Source organism: Argentina anserina, chromosome 3 (assembly GCF_933775445.1).
Source record: "Argentina anserina chromosome 3, drPotAnse1.1, whole genome shotgun sequence".
Lineage (NCBI taxonomy): Eukaryota > Viridiplantae > Streptophyta > Magnoliopsida > Rosales > Rosaceae > Argentina > Argentina anserina.
Window position 1 is genome coordinate 1,056,317 of NC_065874.1, and position 20,842 is coordinate 1,077,158.

Below are 20,842 nucleotides of genomic sequence, written 5' to 3' on the forward strand. Positions count from 1 at the left end.
TTGAAGTTAGTCATTTCCTTATCAAATGCATCTAAGATGTTCTCATAAATTATAAATGTATGATGATGATGAAATATTTGATGGTTAAATTCAAATGAAATTTAAAGCGGGACGGGATAGGAAAAAGCAAGATATAAATTATTCATCACACTTTATGAAACGGGACGAGATCAGGACGAGAATGACGTTTTTAGACTTCCGTCTCGTCTCATCCTTAAAAATTTCAGAACGGGATCGGGATTTCGGTTTTTTATGCCCATCCCTGATAAAAATTGATGTTATAAATTTAGAGTTTATTGTCGGCTTTGCCTTTTGGTGATTTCTCATATGGTAAAAAAATATGTTATAAATTTAGAGTTTAGTGTTTGAGTTTAATACAGCTTTTATTTTGGTGATTTTTGCTAGGGTAAAAGTGGATGTTACCAATTTAGAATTTAATGTTTAGTGTTTAGAGTTTAGAGTTTGAAGTTTTCATTTTTGGTGATCTCACAAGAATAAAAATGGATATTATAAATTTAGTGTTTAGAATTAAAAGTTTACTTTCGGCTTTTTCTTTTGGTGATTTCTCTTAAGTTAAAAATTAATGTTAGAAATTTAAAATTTAGTGTTTAAAGCTTACGGCATTTTCTTTTAGTGATTTTTCTTGAAGTAAAAATAAATGTTACAAATTTAAAGTTTAATATTTGGAGTCTAATTTCGGATTTAGAGTCGGTCTTGAAACCCGAAAAAACAAAGAACAGTGGGAATAACCACTATCCACCGGTCCAACAACAACACAACAATCTCATTCGTACGTGCTCCCCACTCGCCTTCCCATTCGCTCATCATCTGTCATACTCTCGTCTCCTTTCGAACCCAGAAACAACACTGACGCGTTCACTTTTGTTTTGGCATCTCTTCAATTTATCCGTCATCTTTCATCTTTCTCATAAATCAAAAACAAACCCAAATTCTCCAAACCCTTTTAGGTTTTCGATTTCACCAACACCTCTCTAAATCTCTTCCTCAATTGAATCGCAATCATGGCCCAAGCAGTTGAAGAATGGTACAAGCAGATGCCGGTGATCACCAGATGCTACCTCACCGCCGCTGTCGTCACCAGTATCGGTTGCTCCCTCGACGTATGTACCCAAAAGCATCAATCTTTCTATGAATCTTTGGCTCTATTCAATTGGGTCGTGTTTAATTTCGATTGGGTCTTTGCTTCAGCTTTAGGAATTTCATGAATTTGATTTAAGATGATTGTATGATTATTCTGCTTATTGGAATCTGGAAGCTGGGTTTGATTAATTAAGGGATGAATTGCATTGGGTCAACTTTAATTTTTTGTTTAGTGATGTTAGTTTTATTGAAGTTTGGAGACTTATGGTTCTTTAATGGTGGAAATGTTTACAGATAATCTCGCCTCACAATTTGTACTTGAACCCTATACTGGTAGTGAAGCAGTATCAGCTATGGCGCCTCATCACCAATTTCCTTTACTTTCGAAAGATAGGTAATTGTTAGTGTTTGTGTTTGGAGTGTCTGTGTGTTTAGTTGTTAGTGTGATTTTTGTTTTTTTTTTTGTAACACGGCGGTGTTGTTTTTGGCAATGGCAGACTTGGATTTTCTGTTCCACATGTTCTTCCTGGCTCGGTACTGCAAGCTTCTTGAGGAGAACTCGTTCAGGGGGAGGACGGCGGATTTCTTTTACATGCTCTTGTTCGGTGCGTCTGTGTTGACGGGGATAGTTCTGGTTGGGGGAATGATACCTTATCTGTCGGAGTCTTTTGCAAAGATCATATTCCTGAGCAACTCGCTGACATTCATGATGGTGAGTTGCTTTTTCTTTTTTCTGTTTGTGATGGATTCCCAAACTGTGGTTTCTTTCCAGTGTTTCTTAAGGCATTTTTCCTCACTGTTCTACAGGTCTATGTTTGGAGCAAGCAGAACCCTTTCATCCATATGAGTTTCCTGGGACTCTTTAACTTCACAGCAGCATACCTACCATGGGTGAGTGTGCTTGTGTTGCATATATTAGCTGTTAATCTTTGTTTTCTATTGGATTTTTTAGTAATGTAGCTTTGATATATCATGATCTTTCCCTCCTAATTCACGAGTCTAATGTTTTTCATCTTTGTTCCAGTTTCTCCTAGGCTTCTCTGTCCTTGTTGGAGCAAGCGCTTGGGTGGATCTCCTGGTATTTATTCCTATGAAGAATTTCCGTTAGTATTGACATTTCAATATAGCATTTTCAAAAGAGTAAACCTTAGATACAGCTTGTTGTCCCTAAAGCAATCAAATTTTGTATATTTCCTGAGCTTATGATGTTAGCGCAATGATTACGCACAATATATCACTAAATGAAGATAACCTTCCGTACAACTCTCGAACAGGTTTTATTTCCATATCATTGTGACTTTAAATTACTGAGAGTTATGATAATATAGTGGATGATCTCCATTAAGTCGTGATGACAGTAAAAGAAAATAGTTTGATCCACTGTTTAGAAGTTGGGTTTCATATTGTTTGTGTATGGTGCGTTGTGGAAAAGTTGGCAATACAGCAGCGTGTCACAAGTTATTCTGATAATATATCTCTGAGACTAGCTTTTGTTATTCTGTAGCTATTTAGACCCTACTCGTTTGAATCTATTGAAAGTTTTTATGCATAAATCCTTAATACTAATGTTGATTGGTTTTTATTCAGGGAATGATTGCTGGTCATGCGTATTATTTTCTGGAAGATGTTTACCCCAGGATGACAGGCCGCCGGCCCTTGAGAACCCCTTCATTTATCAAGGCAATATTTGCAGATGACGCTGTTGTGGTGGCACGGCCAGCGAATGTGAGATTTGCTCCTCCACCTGTTGAGGAACTTCACCAAGATTGATGAAACCTTCAGGAAAACCTGTTGAGGAACTTCACCGAGATTGATGAAACCTTCAGAAAAAATAGGTTGATGGGGCTTAGCTGGAAATAGTCATGGCTCTGGCTTCTAGGATGGATTTGTGCTCTGTAATATATAGAGATATACACTGATATGCAAATTACTTTTTGTGCAACTGTTACAATTCAAAGCTCATGAATGCGTGATCAAAGTGCTGTTGCTGGCTTTGTGATCTAATGTTCGTAGTTCCATTTCTTCAAAATTACAGTTTCCACTGCCAAATTCGCTTTACCCCTTGTCGCGTGTCTTCTCTTCTCCACATTGGGTGCGTATTTATTGAACCAATTTCAGCGATGAATAGTAACATGCTGTATCAGTCATCTAATTGGTTATCATTCCAATTTGATAAGAGAAAAGAATCTGAAGCTCAGTGCTAAGCAGAGAGCTGAACTGGTTAAGTGTGCACTAAACATGTGGAGAACACATTGTGATGTGAAACTGTAGAAACATTGGTGACAAGACATTTCAAAAACAAAGTTGGGAGATGCTTGTTCCCTCTGCTTATCAAATATAACCTTGATCTAAAAGATGTAAAATGGAGATCATCAACACACCATGATGGTAACTCTAATTCTCTAAAACAAACCGAAACAACACCTACAACATTTAAATTACATTAACATTTTTCTTTTGAAACATGATCGCATAGACCTGTTACTGTCAAAATCACCATGGAATTAAATTGAACAATCTTCCTTGGCGAAGTTGCAGAGAGCTGTGCAATATACATACATCTAAGCAAAAAATATGCCGGCAGCACCAGAATACTACATCTGGATTGTTTTATCTGGCTATCCTCATGTTGCTCATTTTCCTTAGCATCAAACCTCCAGTCCGTAAAGAATAAATAACGGGGCAAAAATACCACAAAGAATGATGATACTGAGCTGAGCTAACAAATTGGATGATACTGAGCTGAGCTAACAAATTGGATGATACTGAGCTGATACTCTCTTAGGAGGCAATTTGCGCAAGATGTAGAGAACTAAGGCTGAGGGCAGGATCTCAACCAGCTGCAGAGGACATTGTAAGAATTTTGAAGGGTAAAGCAAATAAGTTAAATAAAGGACAAAAAAAATCTGATTGAAAATAAAATAGTTTAGTAGGCTACCATGTAGTAGATCACGTTCAAAACAGGATGATCCAAAACATCAAGTGTTGCATCATCATCAAAAGCGGACAACACATCCTGCATTGAAATGAAAGAATTAACAAACTGATGAAGAAAAGCAAAATTCAGTAAGGTCATACTGATTCCGTTTACAATCAAAAAACTGTACAGGCCAAAGATAAAAGACGATACAATGTGCTTGTGTCAGAACTACTATGTATTTGTAACTTGTTTCCTGAAATCCGACCTCTGTATCCAGGACTCGGATAAGTCTTATATTGTTATAACAAAATGTTTATAGCTCTCTGAGTTATGATTAACTGTGATGTAACATGAATGATTCCCAAACTTATAAAAAACAGAAGCTGTATTTAGTGTGGAAACAATGTAGATTCTAGTTACTTTGATATTTAATCTCAGTGCAATAAACTTTTTGAAAAAGACTAAATTTTTGGGACTAAGAGTAAGCCTTACCACAAAGCATCTTATGAGAAAGCAGGTGAAACATATGGCTGTAACAGATCCAACCTGCAATTAGAACCCATTTGTTAGCCAATAGAATAGTCTAAACAGAACTGTTTGGCTATATTTTTTCTGTTTATACTTCATAACCCTGAAAGTAGAGATGAACATGAAACCTACAAACTGAAAACATATATGTCCACAAAGTTCTCGTGAAGCTAGGTCTAGCAATCAGGTGGACCATCCTGACAGACATAATGAAAGCGCAAGGCACAAACCTCATGAAGTTTCTTTCTTCTCCCTTTAGATTCAATTGGGAAACGTCTCAGCATGAAAAATAACCTGAAGGAATAGTTTATAATTATCCACCCAATAAAATGCCATGGTCATGAAAGAGCAAAAAAATTAAAAAAATAAAGGAATGCCCGCATTTAAGATGCTTAAAGTACTGTATAATGCAGAAAGCTCACCTTCCCCCATAGACTAAGAAACCTAGTGCAGCCACAAATGACACAGCTGGTACAAAAGGGTATAATATAATTCAGCGCATGAATAAATTAGACACAACAATTGGACACTGTGAGAACTATCAGGACTCAATACATGACTTACCTGCAATAAATATCTTTCCGATGAACTCCACAACGCTGTTGTCATCAAACCAGAGGTATATCCAGAGGCAAATCTGAAGAGAAATTCACATTTCATAAAAAGGTGCATCAAATCTTGAAGTTTCTAAGAACTAAATTGTACTCCGTGCCTAAACAAGACTATATGCCACTAAATTGACATCTGTCTACAAGGAGTTAAGTACAACCACCTCCATCCATTAATGAGGCAAGCAAGAACTACTTCCAATAGTAGATTCTTAAACATGCAGGTGCAAGGCCAGACTGCAAGCAGACCACTAGAATTGTTTTTATTAGGCAAAGCAGGATTATCCTCATTGCCTTCCTAGGTAATTGGTAAAACATTCGACCTAGAAGTCCCAAATATCTCAATAGTTATTGAACTTGCCCTCTCAACCTTCTTTTGAATGAATATTTGGGATGAAGCAAACAATTACTAGGATCAAAGTACAATGAGATCAAGGAATTAGCAAACCAAACCAGATAGCAAATGAGTAGTGACACAGAATCTGTTTAAGCACCTGTTCAAATTGTTTTCTTTAAGGATTTTCAGAAGAAATTAATTAGCTACTAGTAATGTTTATATAGACAACATTAGAGGGATACAACATGTAGTGGTTACAGCTCGGGCTCTAGAGCAACCACATGATGAAACATATAAAGAAAGTGGAGAATACACATAGCAAACCAACACTAATTACACTATACTGTAGCAAAAAAAAAGGGGCCAATAGATGATATGTGAATGCAACATATGCAGTACAAGAAAATTGGTAAGCTGGAGCATACCTGTACAAAGTACATTCCAGCATTAACGGAAATATAAACAATCCTGAGCTTATCTGTCGGTAAACTTCTTGCCTGCTCGTAACAGTAATTAAGGAAAAGTTAGAGACCCTTATCGGTTAGGAAAATGACCACATGCCTAAGTTTTTTATCTGAGTAAATTAGTAGTCTCGGCCATCAAATAACACAAAAATCAATACTGTATCACTGATACTCTAATACCATGCAAGAAAAAAGGAGCACTTGCCTGGTGATATATCTCTGCCCAAAAGAGGACAAGAAGCGTGTAGGTTGAGAAGAATAGCAGTCCAGGAAGATCCAATAACACCAATATCAATACCTGTATCAAAATGCAGACATCATAAGTTTAGCATATAAACTCCAACATCCATTAATTTTATTTTATCTTCTTTTTCTTTCAAATACCAAATGGAGCCCTAATGTCCCTTGAACCCCAAAATCAGCAATCGACAAAAGGTGGGGAGAACTTTTGTATCCAATACACGTATGCAAAAATAATCAGTTCATTAATCCTAAAATAATATGCAAGTCAAGAATGAAATGATGGTAGGTACAAGGTGCAGACTAACAGAACTAAGAATGACTAACCCTCGGTTGCAATAGAAATACTTGATTGTGAAATCCAAAGACAATTGCCCGCACTGCAACAACAAAAGAACGCGATCAGAGCTCATCATTACACCAATACAAACCGAAACGGCACAAGAAAAAAAAAAGGAGCCACATAATAACAGACTCAGAAAGGCAGTAATGCAACCAGTATCTTACCCCCATTGACAATGAAATTCATAAGATGGAAAACCTTCTGCGTCGTCCAACCGTACTCCGGCACTCTCAATTCAATCCTTATCAGTTGAAACTGCACATCACAAACCACAATAAAGCTCAATTCCAACTCACTCCTCCTCACTTCCTAATCTCCCAACGCTAATTAGTGTAACGAGATTCTATACATCATTAATCACAATGACAGCTACCGCCACATCGAATCATTCTGAAGTCTCAAGTCATCTAGAAAAATCTACTACAACACTGATCCAGATTCGACTGATGCAAAATCCAAAGCCACAGAAAACCAAATCAAAGCAGCAAAAGATCGAATCACACGCTAAAACCTAGCACAGAGAGAGCAAGAGAGAGAGAGGGTACCAGAGCGACGGAGGAGACGAGGGCGTAGGCGGCGCAGAGGAAGTAGAAGATGCCGTCCTGCCACTGAGTGGACTCGTTAATGTCGTCCCACCATCCCAGCACCAACGCCGCGACCTCCACCGGCGCCGAGCTCAGCGTCGCCAGCGGTGGCATTCTCGTCATTTTCCGAGAAGCTAGTAGTCCCCCGCCGGAGAAAAAAAGGTCGAGACGGTTTTTGAGAAGCGGAGACCAGCCTGGAAAACTAACCGTCTCTTCACACAGCTCAGTAATTCAATTCAAAGAAAGAGAGAGAGAGAGAGAGAGAGGGTAGAGGCTGCGCGAGTCACTACCAGACGGTCCAAGATTTGAGAGAGAGAGAGAGAGAGAGAGAGAGAGCGAGCGTGGGAGAGAGCTCACCTAAGCTTCTACGCTGGCTCGGGCGGTGGTTGTTATAGAATTTGGGATATGGTTTTTATTTTATTTTTTCTTAATTAGGGCCAATCCTGAAAGATAACTATTTTTTTGGTCAATGAGAGAGAACTATGGAACTATGGATTTAGCCCCAAATAAACTGGGGGTATATATATATTTCAGCTAAATCAGCTTATATAATATTGGTACATATATTTCATGTATAGCTTAAAATGTTATGTCCAACCCTTTTTTAAAAATGTTGATCTCGTCATATTAGAGTAAATATAAAAGCTTGATGTGAGTGTGTTCTGTAGTGTAGATTCGCGTGCTGGGGTGTGTCCAGAGAGGAGAGGTTTGCCCCAAGAGTAAGAACGAAATGAGCAGAAGTGACATTAGGCGGCAAAGAAATTTGACCTGAGGCGCCTAAATGAGGGAATTATCAGCTGGTTTTTGAATTGAAGAAAACAAAGTTGGAAATGAAAATAAGAAAGGGAAGGTCGGATTGTCGGAAGCTGTGGTGATGAGAATCCGGTATTATTGCCAAGTGGAGAGAAGGCACCAATTACTTCCACCGGATCAGTCCCGTTGAATTCATGTTTCAATCTTTCTGATGTACTATGTGTGCCAAATTTTAAAGTTTGACTTGTTATCTATTAGTCGACTTACCAGAAGTCTGACCATTTGACTTGTTTGGTGACATTTTTCCCTTATTTGTTGTATTTTGTAGAATCTGGCTTCGAGGAGCACGATTGGTTTGGGTAAACAGCCGAATGGTTTTTATTATTTGATGGCACTAGCGACTAAGAAAACATTGTACAAACCTCATTATTCATCATCCCCTCAACCTACATGTCACATCGCCCAGACTTCCACCAACCTTTGGCATCGACGATTGGGGCGTGTTTCATCTCCTCGTCTAGATTATATAGCTATAAACCTTTTAAATCTTTCTTTTAAATTCAATAATGCTTGCGATGTTTGTTCATTGTCAAATCATAGTCGTCTTTCTTTTGGTATGAGTTCTATTTCAACTGTCAAACCTTTTAATCTAATTCAATGTGATATTTGGGGTCTTTATAAGTGTTCTTCTCTTAGTGGTGAACACTATTTCCTTATCATTGTAGATTGATTATTCTCGTTTTACTTGGGTTTTTTTAATGCAACATAAGTTTGAAACTCAATCCTTGGTTAAGCAATTTTTTCATATGCATTTACACATCTCTCATCTCATTGGTTACCGACCGGGAAAACTCATATGCACTTACCCCTTTACCGGCCGGGAAAACACCTATTGGTTGTCGTTGGGTTTACAAAGTCAAGCGTTGTTCTGACGGTTCCATTGAAAGACACAAGGCCCGATTGGTTGCAAAAGGGTTTTACTAAAATGGAAGGTATAGACTATCATGATACCTCTTCACCTACAACCAAGATTGTCTATGTCTGTTACTTGTTACCTTTGGCTTGTGCTCAAAAATTGGCCTCTCTTTTCAATTGGATGTTAATAATGCATTTTTACATGGTGATCTTGATGAAGAAATATTCATGTCTCCTCCTCCTGGTCTTCGGCGATAGGGGGAGAATTTAGTTTGTCGCCTTAACAAATCACTATATGGTTTAAAACAAGTTTCAAGACAATGGTTTGCCAAATTTTCTGATGTTATGAAGTCATATGGTTATATGCAATCTAAGGCAGATTATTCTTTGTTTACTCGCAAGCAGGGGAAGTCAGTTACCGCCTTATTGATATATGTTGATGACATATTGATCATTGGTAATGATCCAATTGTTATTTCTGCTTTACAACAATTTTTGAATAGTTGTTTTCGTATTAAGGGTCTTGGTGATTTAAAATATTTTCTTGGCATTGAAGTTTCTCAATCCAAAAATGACATTTATATTTCTCAGCGAAAGTACGCATTGGAAATTAATAGTGACGCAAGTTTATTGAGCAGCCCATGTTGATACTCCCATGGAGTGTGATTTAAAGGAGATTTACTCAAAGATGTTGCACGTTATAGAAGATTGGTTGGCTGGTTAATTTATCTCACCATTTCAAGGCATGATATAACCTATCATGTTCATGTATTGAGTAGATTTATGCATCAGTCACCCAAGTCCCATATGGAAGCAGCTTTGCGAGTTGTTCGCTATCTCAAGAAAACTCTATGTCAAGGATTATTTTTTTGTTCACAAAATGATCTCAAACTTCGTGCTTATTGTGATTCAGATTGGGGTGGATGCCCTATGACATGAATATCTACTACTTGATATTGTTTTTTTTTTGGTTCCTCATTAATTTCTTGGAAGTCAAAAAGTCAAAAGGTTGTTTCGTTTGTCTTTAGCTGAGGCATAATATAGGGCTATGGTAGAAACTTGTTGTGAGCTGACCTGGTTGTGAAGCCTACTTAAAGATTTAAACATTCTTCACTTGAAACCAGCCTTGTTGTATTGTGATTTAGTACAGATTTACATATTGCAGCAAATCCAATCTTTCATGAGAGGACTAGACATATTGAAATGGATTGTCACTGCATCAAGGACAAAATTCAGGTTGGTTTAGTTAGTGGCTACACAGTTTGCGAGTTTGTCTTCTCAATTGGCTGATGTTTTCACAAAGTCTTTGGGAAATGAAGATTTCATTCCTTTGATTAGCAAGTTGAGAGCTGGAGACATTCATTCTCTAACTTAAGGGGGAGTGTAGGAAAGTATCAAAGAAATATATTTGTAAATCTTTAGGAGAAGTAACCGGAAGAGATTCAACCAAAACACATGTGAAAATACATATGGTTTCCTACATCATATATTAATTTAAAATTATATTTAATATTCAAGAGATAAAAAAACAAAAAAATAAAAATTTGTTTTCTTTTGTAGATATAACTTCCACGTACTGTAACTACCCACCATCTCCCCACTATTATGTAGTAAATGCCTATTTATTCTGGAAAAAAATATATTTACCACACCCATTGGGTGTGTATTGTTCTAGTATTAATTTACGCCTTCTATATTTTTAGTGTTATTCATTTGGTTTGCAAACTTCTTATATTCAATAACCCAATTATGAATAATATTACTTTCTCAAAAGCTAGTGGCGTCGCACTTTGCCATGCTCATCGACTTCTCTAATTTTCTCTTGTTTTTCTCTCACGGTAAATTATTCTTACTAAGCAACTATTTATCGCGTGTAATATTTATTCGATCTTAATCTCAATTTAGTTTCGGATTCAATCATTAGAATCATATTGTGTTTGAGAAATTAGTTTAGGTTGCATCTTGGTGATTACTAAATCAGATGTAATATCAAAAAGGAAAAAAAATAGTGAATGAGGAAATGAGCTGTACAATTTTAGTGTTCAAGATTTATGACAAAGTCACAAATAAATTCTAACCTTGTAGTTGGATATTTGGATAAGTTGGTTTTAGTTGTAGAAGTTATCAGATATTCGTGTAATTGTTTTACAAAATATTGCAATGACATTGACATTTTTAGATCGGATGCATGATAAAAACGTTGAAGATGAAGGAGTTAGATCAATTTTGAGGAATTGAATTATAGTTTGAGCATATGAATTAGTTTTCTTTTGATTAAAACGAAACGATAACAAGAATGAACGTACGATGTGGAAATGTGGAAAAGACATGACAAAGTGCTTAATTGAAAGAAGAAGAATGTCTCCCTTCCTTTGGACTCAGTTATTTGGCTACATGCCTATACACGTATCCAGACATAAAGTTCCTATCACGAATCAATATCAGATACTACATTTCACGACCTTGACATCAGTATGATAATTGTTCTCTTTGAAATTTAGTTAAACAAACAAAGTATATTGAGTTGCCTGTACTATCAAGTCATTCCCGCACTTCATGTTATATAGAGTCGCCTAATTGTTCTTCACAACTACCAATTACCTAATCTTATTATCACACATTACATGTCATTTTGGTGTCGGTAGATACGTGAATTCGAATTGTCACGACCAATGACACAACATGCTAAATTAAATCGTACTGTGCAAAGATTAAAGCTATTGACATTATTATATTAGCATAATACTTATAATAAAAAGAAGTTATAATAATACCATTTTAGGATCAATTGAGCGTACATCTATGTCTTTCGAATCATAACTCTACAAAACAAGCTTCTTCATGCATAACATGCGCATCTTGTGTTATGAAGCGAGCCAAGTCACATTTCTAAGATCTTAAATTTAAAAGAGAGCAAGAATTACAACCTCCATTGGCTAGAACGTCAACCATACTTTTGAAAAACAAATCTTACCTCAAGGATCTAATTGTCAAGCCATCTTAACTATTTACATTTACATAAAATACACCTAGTATACAATGATACGTATGAGTCAATGCTAGTGATTCATTGTAATGACATTTGGTTATTTACTCATCAATGCCCTAATTGACAAGTAGTACAATATTGTCGTGTGATTTGGATGGCTTAATATTTAACTAAACACTATGTTGATTAATGTTAATTAGTTGGAGTTCCCCACGTGTAGAAGGATGGAGTTATATGTCTAACTGCAATTAGTTGCAATTGTAATAAGGAACTGATGATAATTAGATGTAGACCAGAATAGTATGTAATACAAGTATACAACTGCTCTATCCATTGTGCCAAACGTAATGGTCTACCTGCCCATCAAAGCTTGCAAATTTGTTGTTATTTGTTAATGCTTGTCACACTCGAGAGTTTGTATAAATAAAACTTGACACCAATCATGTCCATGTCAGTCGGCTAGCTTGACATCTTGTAATATCTAGTGTCTTTTTTTTTCTTTTGGCAAAGTGTAATCTCAAGTGTCTTGTCATTGTATATTGTCATTGTCATAATATTGAGGTACAAACAGCATTTTGGTTGAGAAGGTATATGGACTCGGACTCGGACTCGATTTGATACTTGTGCCGAGTTTTGTTAATGCACAAATTTTGTATTGTTTTTATATTCTACATACCCATACATCATATGCTATATAAATTGGCGATATTTAAATTGTTGTGAGAAAGATGTTTTACGGTAATGTATGGACGGAAAGAGCAAGCTCATAACCGGGATCCGTGGCGCAATGGTAGCGCGTCTGACTCCAGATCAGAAGGTTGCGTGTTCGATTCACGTCGGGTTCAATTCCCTTCAAACCCTAGGTTTTTTTTTTAAATTTCATTTTTATCTCACAAAAATGGGCTTTTGAGGTGAAAAACCAGTAATAACGGCTTCATCTCCATCTTCAGGCACTTCACGAGTAAACGCCGTTTTATGACAAAGCCAGTAATGATCAATTTCATGTTACTGATGGTTAGCAAGCTTCCATAAGATTCTAGCTCTTATTTTGCAGAAACAAGTTAAGACATATGAACTTCAATCAAGCAATAAAGGAATATTGCTGTACGTATTCCGCTAAATATAAGAGTATAAGTAACGGAATATGATTTCATGATTGCACGTATGATTTTGGACTTTCGATCGTTCATAAGCATTCGTAGCACTGATGGTGGAATTCGTTTATAGTCCATCTCGTTACATTACTTACATATACCGTTTTTATGCTTGACAACATGTCAAGGCTCTGGAGCATATATGCCATGGGGTTTACACCTTACACGAGAGAAATTCTATCATTCTCGTTATATAGCTGTGAATATCCATAATATAAATCCTTCGCTGTTTTACAGTTAGAAAAAGAAAAAGGGCCGACTGCTTCATTTCCTGTCAGTCTGATGCCTAAATTTACATCGACTCGGCACCTCAGTCCGGCAGTTGCTGCTCTGCCAAGTCCCTTTGAGCAATGGGATCTAGTAAAACCTATGTTGCCTTTACAAATAATGGTCCAAAAACAAGCAGTTTGGCTGCTTGTACCCCATTAAGCTTAAAAAGATCATAGGCCTATCTGCTGCATCTGAGAGAAAAAGCTTACTCTATTATTTCACCCTGATCATCCCTTGGTCCCTTTTTTAGCCCTCTTGTTCTGCCTAACCTCATCCTCGTTCAAGGCCGCCATTGCCACCTGAAAATATTTATGAACCATGTATTAGTATTATGTATAAAGCTTACTTAAGTAACCGCCCACACAAACACACACCAATCCTCATCATCCAGACAAACTAAATGCCTGTAAAACCAAAATTGTATACCTTTTTAGGATTATCTAGGAAGGACCTGATGATGCTAGCAGGAATTGTAATGAGATCCTGAATTATATTGACCAGATCTTGAACAACATTCGTCACATGATCAAATCCAGCATTTGCACTAGCCATCAATTTGTTCTGAAATCTTCTCAGCATGTAGATTCTTTTTGCTCTTTCTTTCTCTTTCTGGTACATTAATCTCAATTCCTTTAAAGATGCTAACTGATTAATGTCACGTTCTTCCAATAGACGTCCAGTCTTTTCCATTCTGAAAGACAATTGATCCGTATCCACTGAAGCTTCAATATACATGATCGATAAATCAGATATCTCATTCTTTGAAATCATCTCAAAGAGCACAGGGACCAAGTTCTGTTCCAGCCACATCCTTATTTTCTCTCCACCTTTCTGGAAAAGTATTACAAGCAATCAAAAATTTGTCCACCAAAGCCCAGTATCATCAGTAACTCTTATCATCATCATCATCAATTCTCATTATGTTATAAAGTGATTATACTAACACACAAAGGGGAATTCACACACATTCATATATTCATTAACCAATTCTGTAGTAAATAATGTTTAAAATGTAGATGCACTCTTGATAATGTCTATACATATTGTACAGTATACATCAGTAAACATTTCTAAAGAAAGATCAAGAAAAGTGTGAGCGGTAAGACGTATTATTCTTGATACTATGCATCAAAGCGAGTTGGATAAATTAGGGTGAAAAATCTACTCCATCACTGTCTCAAGGTGATAATGATAAATGATGGTGAAAAATTATACCCAAGTGGAAAGAGTAAGAATACCAACGTATATTATACCCAAGGTAGGGATCTAACTATAGAAGTGCTAAATGTGCTGTGGATGCCCTTAATGCATGTGATGTTTCAACATATATTTTTTTTATAGTTTCAACATAAAAGATCATGATTTATGCAAGCCTTACAATTCGATCTCCAAGCCAAGCTGATCTCCGTACAATAATATCCAATGCAGCTTCAGATGAGTAAATGATGAGGCCCTTTTGGGTCATATACACGGCTAGGTCCCTTAGCTGTAGCCTAGCAACAGCTTTCAGCTGCTGAGAGGAAAGAGACCTAAATCCAATCACATCATCTACGTACTCAAGAAATTGAGGTCCAAAATGACTTTTCGTCTGCAAAATATAAGATGCAAAGGTGAGTTGGGTAATATGATGATGGCAGCTCATAAAAACAAATAGTATCGATCAATCTTCTCATGCTTACCTCTCTCAGAAGTGATAGGTAACAGGAATTATGATTTCTTTCCCACGCATCATCAAATAATCCTTCTTTGAGAGGAAACTTTTGAACTTCATCATCACATTTGCAATTCCACGGCCACAATTGATCACAGCCGATATTTGTCGTCATGATGATCATCGTATTAGTGAAGTCAACGGTATTCCCATTACCATCTACAAGATGACCAAATCCTATAATCCGAGTCAAAAGCTCGATAATAGTCACAGGAGCCTTGTCAACATTATCAAACAAAATGACACCAAGATGCCTCTTCTTAACACCTAGCTCACCCTTCTTGCCTGGCTCAATCTGGCTACTGGAACAGGACAGAAAAACGGAGCACATTAGAGTACATAAAATTTCAGCTTAGAAAAGAATTACATAAGAACACACCATTCACTTCACAACTTACCTACAGAGAATATTATGAAGGCGTACGAAAGAATTTGGTCCTGTGTACTTTTCTAGATCAAACTCGGTTAGCATGTCTTTTTTACCAAAGACTAGAGTGGCCAAAAGTTTGGCAACTTCTGTCCTTCCACAACCGGATCCACACATAAAGATGAAGGATCCAATAGGGCGTTGTGGAGGCCTCTGCCTTGATAAAGCAGCACTGACAGCAAGTAGAACATGTTCTTGTCCAATTACCCTCCTAATTGATTCATGGTTCTGAAGTACAGGTGATTCAGGAAGCAACTGTGATGGTGGAGCATCAATCAACGTGCTCGCCGCCTACATCACCATTAATTATAAAAATTAATAACAACAAAAACAAAAGTCGACCAATTCCGAAATTTCAATTACGTAAAGAACACTATCAATGTAGATTATTATGCGTTCTGGCCAGTACAGGAAGATAAATTCTAGAAAGGAAGATGGGAGGAGTAAAAGAAGTATTACCATTGCAACAACATTCGAGCTAACGGTCAGCTCGTGCTTAAAATCTTTGCGAGTTGTATAGATAAGCTCAGTCACATGTTCATCAAGCAATTGCAACATCCCGGAAAAATTTTCCTTTGATCTTTCCTCATTAAGATAGTATACCAGCCCTTCACGCATCCTTTCCAACAAAAGTGCCTCGCGAGCTCTGATGTCATATCTCTGCCGTGAAGCTTGTAATTCCAACCACTTAATCTCCAACTTATTCCACACATCAGTTAGTTCTTCGCGCTCCTTAGCCACCTGAATTATAAACCACCCAATATTACATATCTGTACCTCAAAACCGAGAAGGACTGATGTTGCTAACTAGCAAGGAAAACTTACTCTATCCCTCCACTTTTGGGTGGATGGCTCTCTTTCTTTCTCGATTTCATTCAACTCAACAAGTGCACGATGCAGCCTGTACTCCCCCACCTCTAGTTCATCATCTCCTTCCCTTGAGTAGTCAAACTTCTGCCTCAATCTCACACAAGCCTCCTCTAGAAGCTCCACTACCTTCATTTGCAAAATCGCCCTCTCGGTATCATCCAATGCACCCCGACAATTGAACTGAAAAACTAAAAAAAAAAAAAAAAACACAAAAACAATGATCACATCAACAAACCCCTCTCACTAACACAACACTATCCCACCAAAATGAACAAAACATCATCACTAATAACAGCAGCACAGCAAGCACTAATAACAACAACTAACCATCAGGATACTGCTTGATGATTCGACAAGCGTCCACCACGGCCGCAGCTTCGATTTCAACACCATACTCCAGCTCCAACTTCTCCTGATCCTCCACTTCGACTTTCGCCACAAACTCCTCCATGCATAGCTCTGCTTCAACCTCTGTCATACCTGCACCTTCATGATCACCACATAAAAAACACAACCACAACAGCCAAAATCTCATGCAACAAATTCAACAACACAAAAACACATACTTGACTCTATCCTCAATCTAATCAAAAATGACCAAAGTTGAAAGCTTCAACTACTACAATCGTTCTCAATTCCAAAGCCCACAACACAATTACCCAAACGCAGAACCAAACCAACTTCGGAGAATCAAAGTTCGTACCTTTCTCCGGTGAAGCAATCGAATTCGTCGCCGGAAAATGGAATTCGAGAAGACAGCACAGAATTTGAAGGAACCCAAAAAAAGCCCCAAATTTTTGAAGACTGGGGAATTAGAATCTAAAACCCTAATCGGAAAAGAGAGATAGGGATCCCATAAAGCCCTAACGACCTGTTCCGTACAGTTTGGGGTAAATCGGGGAACGAGAAAGAGACTGAGGTTTTTAACTGCCAAACCGACCTAACCCGGCGACTTGAACCGGTTCTGTGTTACGATTGTTATTCGGGTCTAAACTTTAAACCCCTCTCTTCTTTGGTGGTGGTGACCCGAATTTACCATGTATTTTATGACGTGTGGAGTGGGATTGTGGAAAATAGGTTTTCATTTTTTGGACCTTGTATTATGGTAAGTTTTTCGGGTTCATCACTCGTTTCCCACTTTATCAGATTCTCGGACGGATTCACGAGTCGAATGCATTGAATGTTTTTCGTATTGTTGAACGCATATGATGAGAATCCGGGTGTGGTTACTGACACTCTTCGGACGTTGCACACCCACAATTCAAAGGTCTTTGTTTGAGAAGTCTAAGATATTGCTTCGCTTTGGTAAATAGTAGGGGGTTCACCACTCATTTCCACTTTATCAGATTTTTTGGTTGGATTCAAGAGATGTGTACATTAAAATATTTACTGACACAGTTCAGACGTTACACAATTACAATAAAATATTTAGTAAAGAAGTCGAACCAATATTTTAAAGTTAATGAGTTTGTGGATTCAATCCTCATTTCCACTTTGTATAAATTTCAAGTAAATCGATATATAATAATAGGCAGATTGACAATTTCTTATTGACAACTTACATTACTAGCTAGCATGCACATCTACAAGTCGGAGGTCTTTAGAGTGAGTCGAAGCAATCCCATTTTAACTAAGAATTTAGGGGTGGCCTTGTCGTGTGATTCTCACCGCCATGCAACCATACTCATACATTACCACTCAAATTACTAATGGGACTCTCATCCTTTGATTGTTCCGTTTCTTTTACATGTATAGTTCTATTTAGGCCAAAGTGAATTTAGTATCTTGAACAAAAACAATCACTTTGTTTTTCTTGTTATGTGTTTTGCCATGTGAATTTGGCCTCAAACACTTTGAGCACAAATGCACGTTGTGGGAGCTCAAAAGAATGGAGGACATAAAATTAGTCATCTGAGTTGAGCTTAACAAGCATATCAGATGAAAATCACTGAAGATTGAATTAGCAAAAATTGTCGAATGCCATCACCATGATCACATCCTTAATCTTGTGGGCGGAACATATCAATTTTGAGATCAAAGCCCAAAGCCCAATCTCTAAAACTGGCCCATATCGAATCCAACTAGGTGAAACAGCGTCAGCCTGTCAGGACAGCAACTGCTTAAATTAATTATCCTTCTATGAGTTCTATCTCAAGATGAACGAAGACGCCGTTATGGACATGCCAGAAAAACCGGCAACGAAGAGACCGGAATCCGATCAGGTCCTAAACACAGAGCAGCCGGAGATGAAGCGTCAGAAGCTTGATGACCCTGAACCGGGAGAGCTCGTTGCTGATGCTGGTATGTAATATATGCTTTTGTTTTATAAGTATATATACACACGTTTTAGGGTTTCGACACAATTAAATATCATCGATCTGAAGATTTGAATTGTTCTGACTCCTCCGTCTATTATTGCCTTATTGTGCTGCATTTAGTTTACGATTTAAAACTGATATCCAGAAACTAGTATTCTATCTGAATTGGCACGAACATTTTCGATATAATAGTGAAGCTAAAATCGAATTAATTTGGTTCTGTAGAAAAATGGGTGATAATGCCTTGATTGCCTTCCTCCCTTTTTTTGCAGAAATTGAATAGAAAAGAACAAAGAATCAATATTGCAGTAAGATCTAAGGGATAAGGGGTCGTACATCAAATCAACGTCCCATCTTAATTAATTTTGTAGTGCATGTACGTGCTCTGCTTTTAAGGCTTTTGATTCGTGCTTTGTTTGATTTAGAACAATCAAAATTGCTATCCAAAATTAGGGTTTCTGATTCACGCTTTGCTGTAGGCTGCCGATGTTTGATTTAGTTCAGAAATTCAAAGTTAGGTATTTATGATTAGGGTTTGATCTGAAGACCTAGCCTGGAGCAGATTTAACTTTATAACTGAATTGCATATTTTGTTATATTTATCGAAAAATTGTTGAAATTGAAAACAAGAGAACCTATAGGAAGGGGCCTTAAAGTTGAATCACTGTTGTGCATATGGCTTGCCTAATGCCTGACCTGGTTTGTGTATGAAGCTAGAAACAGTAGATTACTAGTGCATGGCTAGCTACTTTATTAGAGGAAATGTTAGATGCTGATAGCTGAGTCGATCAGTTGGGTTTTGTGAAGAATTCACAGCAGAAATTAAACAATACTTTGTTAGAGGAAATAAAAACGTTTAGTTTTGCTAGCTGATGGGTTTTTAGATTGCATCTTCAGCCAGCTAGCAAGCTCTTCTATTTGCTCTTTTATCAACGAACGGATCAGAATTTATGCTCTGGGACATCGATCAAGTAACATGTTTGCTCTGGTTTTCTTATGACTAACAAACCTTTTTCTTTTGGGGTGCAGCTGTAGCAATGGAACTGCAGAGCGATAGTGATAGCGACTCGGATGATAATGACTATAAATTTTTCAATAAAAACTTTCGCTATTGTATCATCTGTCGTAAGATGACCACCTATCACAGACCTCAAGACTGCCCCAAGAAGTCAAGGGGAGTTGGAATATTTTGTTTCATTTGTGATGGCCCCTGTAAACTTAGTACCGATGAACACAAAGGAGATCAGATGGAATATATCAAATTCTGTTATAAATGTGGCTCACAGGCTCGGCACTGGACCCAGGACTGCCCCTTTTCTGACAGTGAATCCGATTAACATGGGAGATCTTTCAGAAATCGCATGTTTGTTTGATCTGCTTTCATTAGGTCTCATATGATTCAAGAGCTTTAGCAAACATGGAGATTCCTAATTTGAAACATATCGAAATTTAATGTGGAGATTTCTAATGATCGAGAAACATATCAAAATTTAGTCGGATTTGTAGTTTTTATCCGACAGTTGTGTTAACTTAAGACCCTCCTTTTCTTCCTCATCTTTTCCTATTTCCAGTTTGTCGTTGGATGCTCTATTCAATGTTTCATGTGTAAAATATATCTTCCTTCAGTGGACATCAGTTTGTTTTATGTTTTAATCTGTTTTCGGATAATGACAACTTTTTTTTTGGAGTTATTCTCAGCTGTGGAGTAAAATACTCCTTGAAACACATGACACAATCTATTACTTGAGGAATGCCTTGTGGATTTGGCTGCCTAGCTCTGTACAACTGATTAAAGATGAACTATCATATGCTAAATTTTGGACAACAGACCACTTATCCATCGAAACATCTTCTGTAAACTAATTAGTAACACTTAACCAGAAGCACAGAACAAAAAATTGTTCCTTTAATATTCATCAACATACTTGTGCATATGAAAACAGTACGGCAGTACGCATTATTCTTTGACTCAGGCCCAGTTTGGGATTGATTCCTGACCTGCTTCTGAGACTGCTTCTGCTTTCAGACTTAAAGTATGATGTTTGGTAAAATCTCTTAAAGCAACTTTTGGTCAGAATTGCTTCTCCTAACAGCTGGTTTTGAGAAGCTGCCATTTGGTTGCTTTTGGAAAACAAAGAGCAACAATAACTCATTTAAATGAATTTGAACCCAACTACCAACTATGTCCTCACTCTAATACGATTATATATATATATATATATTTCAACTTAATTATAGTATTTATGTACAAATAAAAATAAATTTTAACTTAATTATAGTAAATCTAAATATTAATAAAAATTTACGATA

At 37.2% G+C, this 20,842-nt stretch overlaps 4 protein-coding genes and 1 non-coding gene across 9 annotated transcripts; 3 read left to right on the plus strand and 2 right to left on the minus strand.

Annotated features, from left to right (window-relative positions):
• The first annotated feature begins 894 nt into the window (after window positions 1–894).
• On the plus strand, window positions 895–3,103 carry LOC126786667 (derlin-2.2). Its single transcript, XM_050512562.1, has 6 exons — window positions 895–1,121; window positions 1,396–1,495; window positions 1,599–1,813; window positions 1,909–1,992; window positions 2,126–2,179; window positions 2,689–3,103. Exons 1-6 carry the CDS (start codon window positions 1,023–1,025, stop codon window positions 2,869–2,871), a joined length of 735 nt encoding a protein of 244 aa, XP_050368519.1. The 5' UTR covers window positions 895–1,022; the 3' UTR covers window positions 2,872–3,103.
• A 272-nt stretch (window positions 3,104–3,375) lies between these two features.
• Window positions 3,376–7,500, minus strand: LOC126789541 (tobamovirus multiplication protein 1). Of its 3 annotated transcripts, none has more exons than XM_050515731.1 (12): window positions 7,483–7,500; window positions 7,087–7,319; window positions 6,706–6,796; window positions 6,526–6,578; window positions 6,164–6,256; window positions 5,920–5,991; window positions 5,114–5,186; window positions 4,972–5,017; window positions 4,780–4,843; window positions 4,514–4,567; window positions 4,040–4,117; window positions 3,376–3,941 (listed from the first exon to the last, which is right to left on the minus strand). In XM_050515731.1, the coding sequence occupies exons 2-12, from the start codon at window positions 7,246–7,248 to the stop codon at window positions 3,849–3,851; spliced, it is 879 nt and encodes a 292-aa protein (XP_050371688.1). In that variant the 5' UTR covers window positions 7,249–7,319; window positions 7,483–7,500; the 3' UTR covers window positions 3,376–3,848. The 3 variants fall into 3 exon arrangements, with proteins under 3 accessions (XP_050371688.1, XP_050371687.1, XP_050371685.1); XM_050515730.1 differs by lacking the exon at window positions 7,483–7,500 and adding an exon at window positions 7,416–7,449; XM_050515728.1 differs by lacking the exon at window positions 7,483–7,500 and having other exon boundaries at window positions 7,087–7,396.
• A 5,055-nt stretch (window positions 7,501–12,555) lies between these two features.
• On the plus strand, window positions 12,556–12,627 carry TRNAW-CCA (transfer RNA tryptophan (anticodon CCA)). The gene has a single exon. It is a non-coding gene; the product is annotated as a tRNA-Trp (tRNA).
• A 418-nt stretch (window positions 12,628–13,045) lies between these two features.
• Window positions 13,046–17,197, minus strand: LOC126786859 (chaperone protein ClpB1-like). 3 transcript variants are annotated; one of them, XM_050512822.1, is made up of 9 exons: window positions 16,918–17,197; window positions 16,542–16,694; window positions 16,170–16,402; window positions 15,804–16,085; window positions 15,316–15,635; window positions 14,886–15,216; window positions 14,585–14,794; window positions 13,633–14,037; window positions 13,046–13,505 (listed from the first exon to the last, which is right to left on the minus strand). In XM_050512822.1, the coding sequence occupies exons 2-9, from the start codon at window positions 16,690–16,692 to the stop codon at window positions 13,434–13,436; spliced, it is 2,004 nt and encodes a 667-aa protein (XP_050368779.1). In that variant the 5' UTR covers window positions 16,693–16,694; window positions 16,918–17,197; the 3' UTR covers window positions 13,046–13,433. The 3 variants fall into 3 exon arrangements, with proteins under 3 accessions (XP_050368779.1, XP_050368778.1, XP_050368777.1); XM_050512821.1 differs by having other exon boundaries at window positions 13,047–13,505; window positions 14,886–15,219; window positions 16,542–16,700; XM_050512820.1 differs by having other exon boundaries at window positions 13,047–13,505; window positions 14,886–15,219; window positions 16,918–17,196.
• A 1,194-nt stretch (window positions 17,198–18,391) lies between these two features.
• On the plus strand, window positions 18,392–20,210 carry LOC126788742 (uncharacterized). Its single transcript, XM_050514757.1, has 2 exons — window positions 18,392–18,515; window positions 19,562–20,210. The coding sequence occupies exons 1-2, from the start codon at window positions 18,395–18,397 to the stop codon at window positions 19,867–19,869; spliced, it is 429 nt and encodes a 142-aa protein (XP_050370714.1). The 5' UTR covers window positions 18,392–18,394; the 3' UTR covers window positions 19,870–20,210.
• The last annotated feature ends 632 nt before the right edge of the window (window positions 20,211–20,842 follow it).

Excerpts from the sequence above, each read along its gene's own strand:
- LOC126788742 (XM_050514757.1), top strand. The coding sequence starts at position 18,395 with ATGCCAGAAAAACCGGCAACGAAGAGACCGGAATCCGATCAGGTCCTA. Across the intron at positions 18,516-19,561 it reads AGAGCTCGTTGCTGATGCTG|CTGTAGCAATGGAACTGCAG; the intron begins GTATGTAATATA and ends TTTGGGGTGCAG.
- LOC126786667 (XM_050512562.1), top strand. The coding sequence starts at position 1,023 with ATGGCCCAAGCAGTTGAAGAATGGTACAAGCAGATGCCGGTGATCACC. Across the intron at positions 1,496-1,598 it reads CCTTTACTTTCGAAAGATAG|ACTTGGATTTTCTGTTCCAC; the intron begins GTAATTGTTAGT and ends TGGCAATGGCAG. Across the intron at positions 1,993-2,125 it reads CAGCAGCATACCTACCATGG|TTTCTCCTAGGCTTCTCTGT; the intron begins GTGAGTGTGCTT and ends TCTTTGTTCCAG.
- LOC126786859 (XM_050512821.1), bottom strand. The coding sequence starts at position 16,692 with ATGACAGAGGTTGAAGCAGAGCTATGCATGGAGGAGTTTGTGGCGAAA. Across the intron at positions 15,636-15,803 it reads GCTCGAATGTTGTTGCAATG|GCGGCGAGCACGTTGATTGA; the intron begins GTAATACTTCTT and ends ATGGTGATGTAG. Across the intron at positions 14,795-14,885 it reads ACCTATCACTTCTGAGAGAG|ACGAAAAGTCATTTTGGACC; the intron begins GTAAGCATGAGA and ends TATATTTTGCAG.
- LOC126789541 (XM_050515731.1), bottom strand. The coding sequence starts at position 7,248 with ATGACGAGAATGCCACCGCTGGCGACGCTGAGCTCGGCGCCGGTGGAG. Across the intron at positions 5,992-6,163 it reads GGGCAGAGATATATCACCAG|GCAAGAAGTTTACCGACAGA; the intron begins GCAAGTGCTCCT and ends TGTTACGAGCAG. Across the intron at positions 4,844-4,971 it reads TTCTTAGTCTATGGGGGAAG|GTTATTTTTCATGCTGAGAC; the intron begins GTGAGCTTTCTG and ends CTATTCCTTCAG.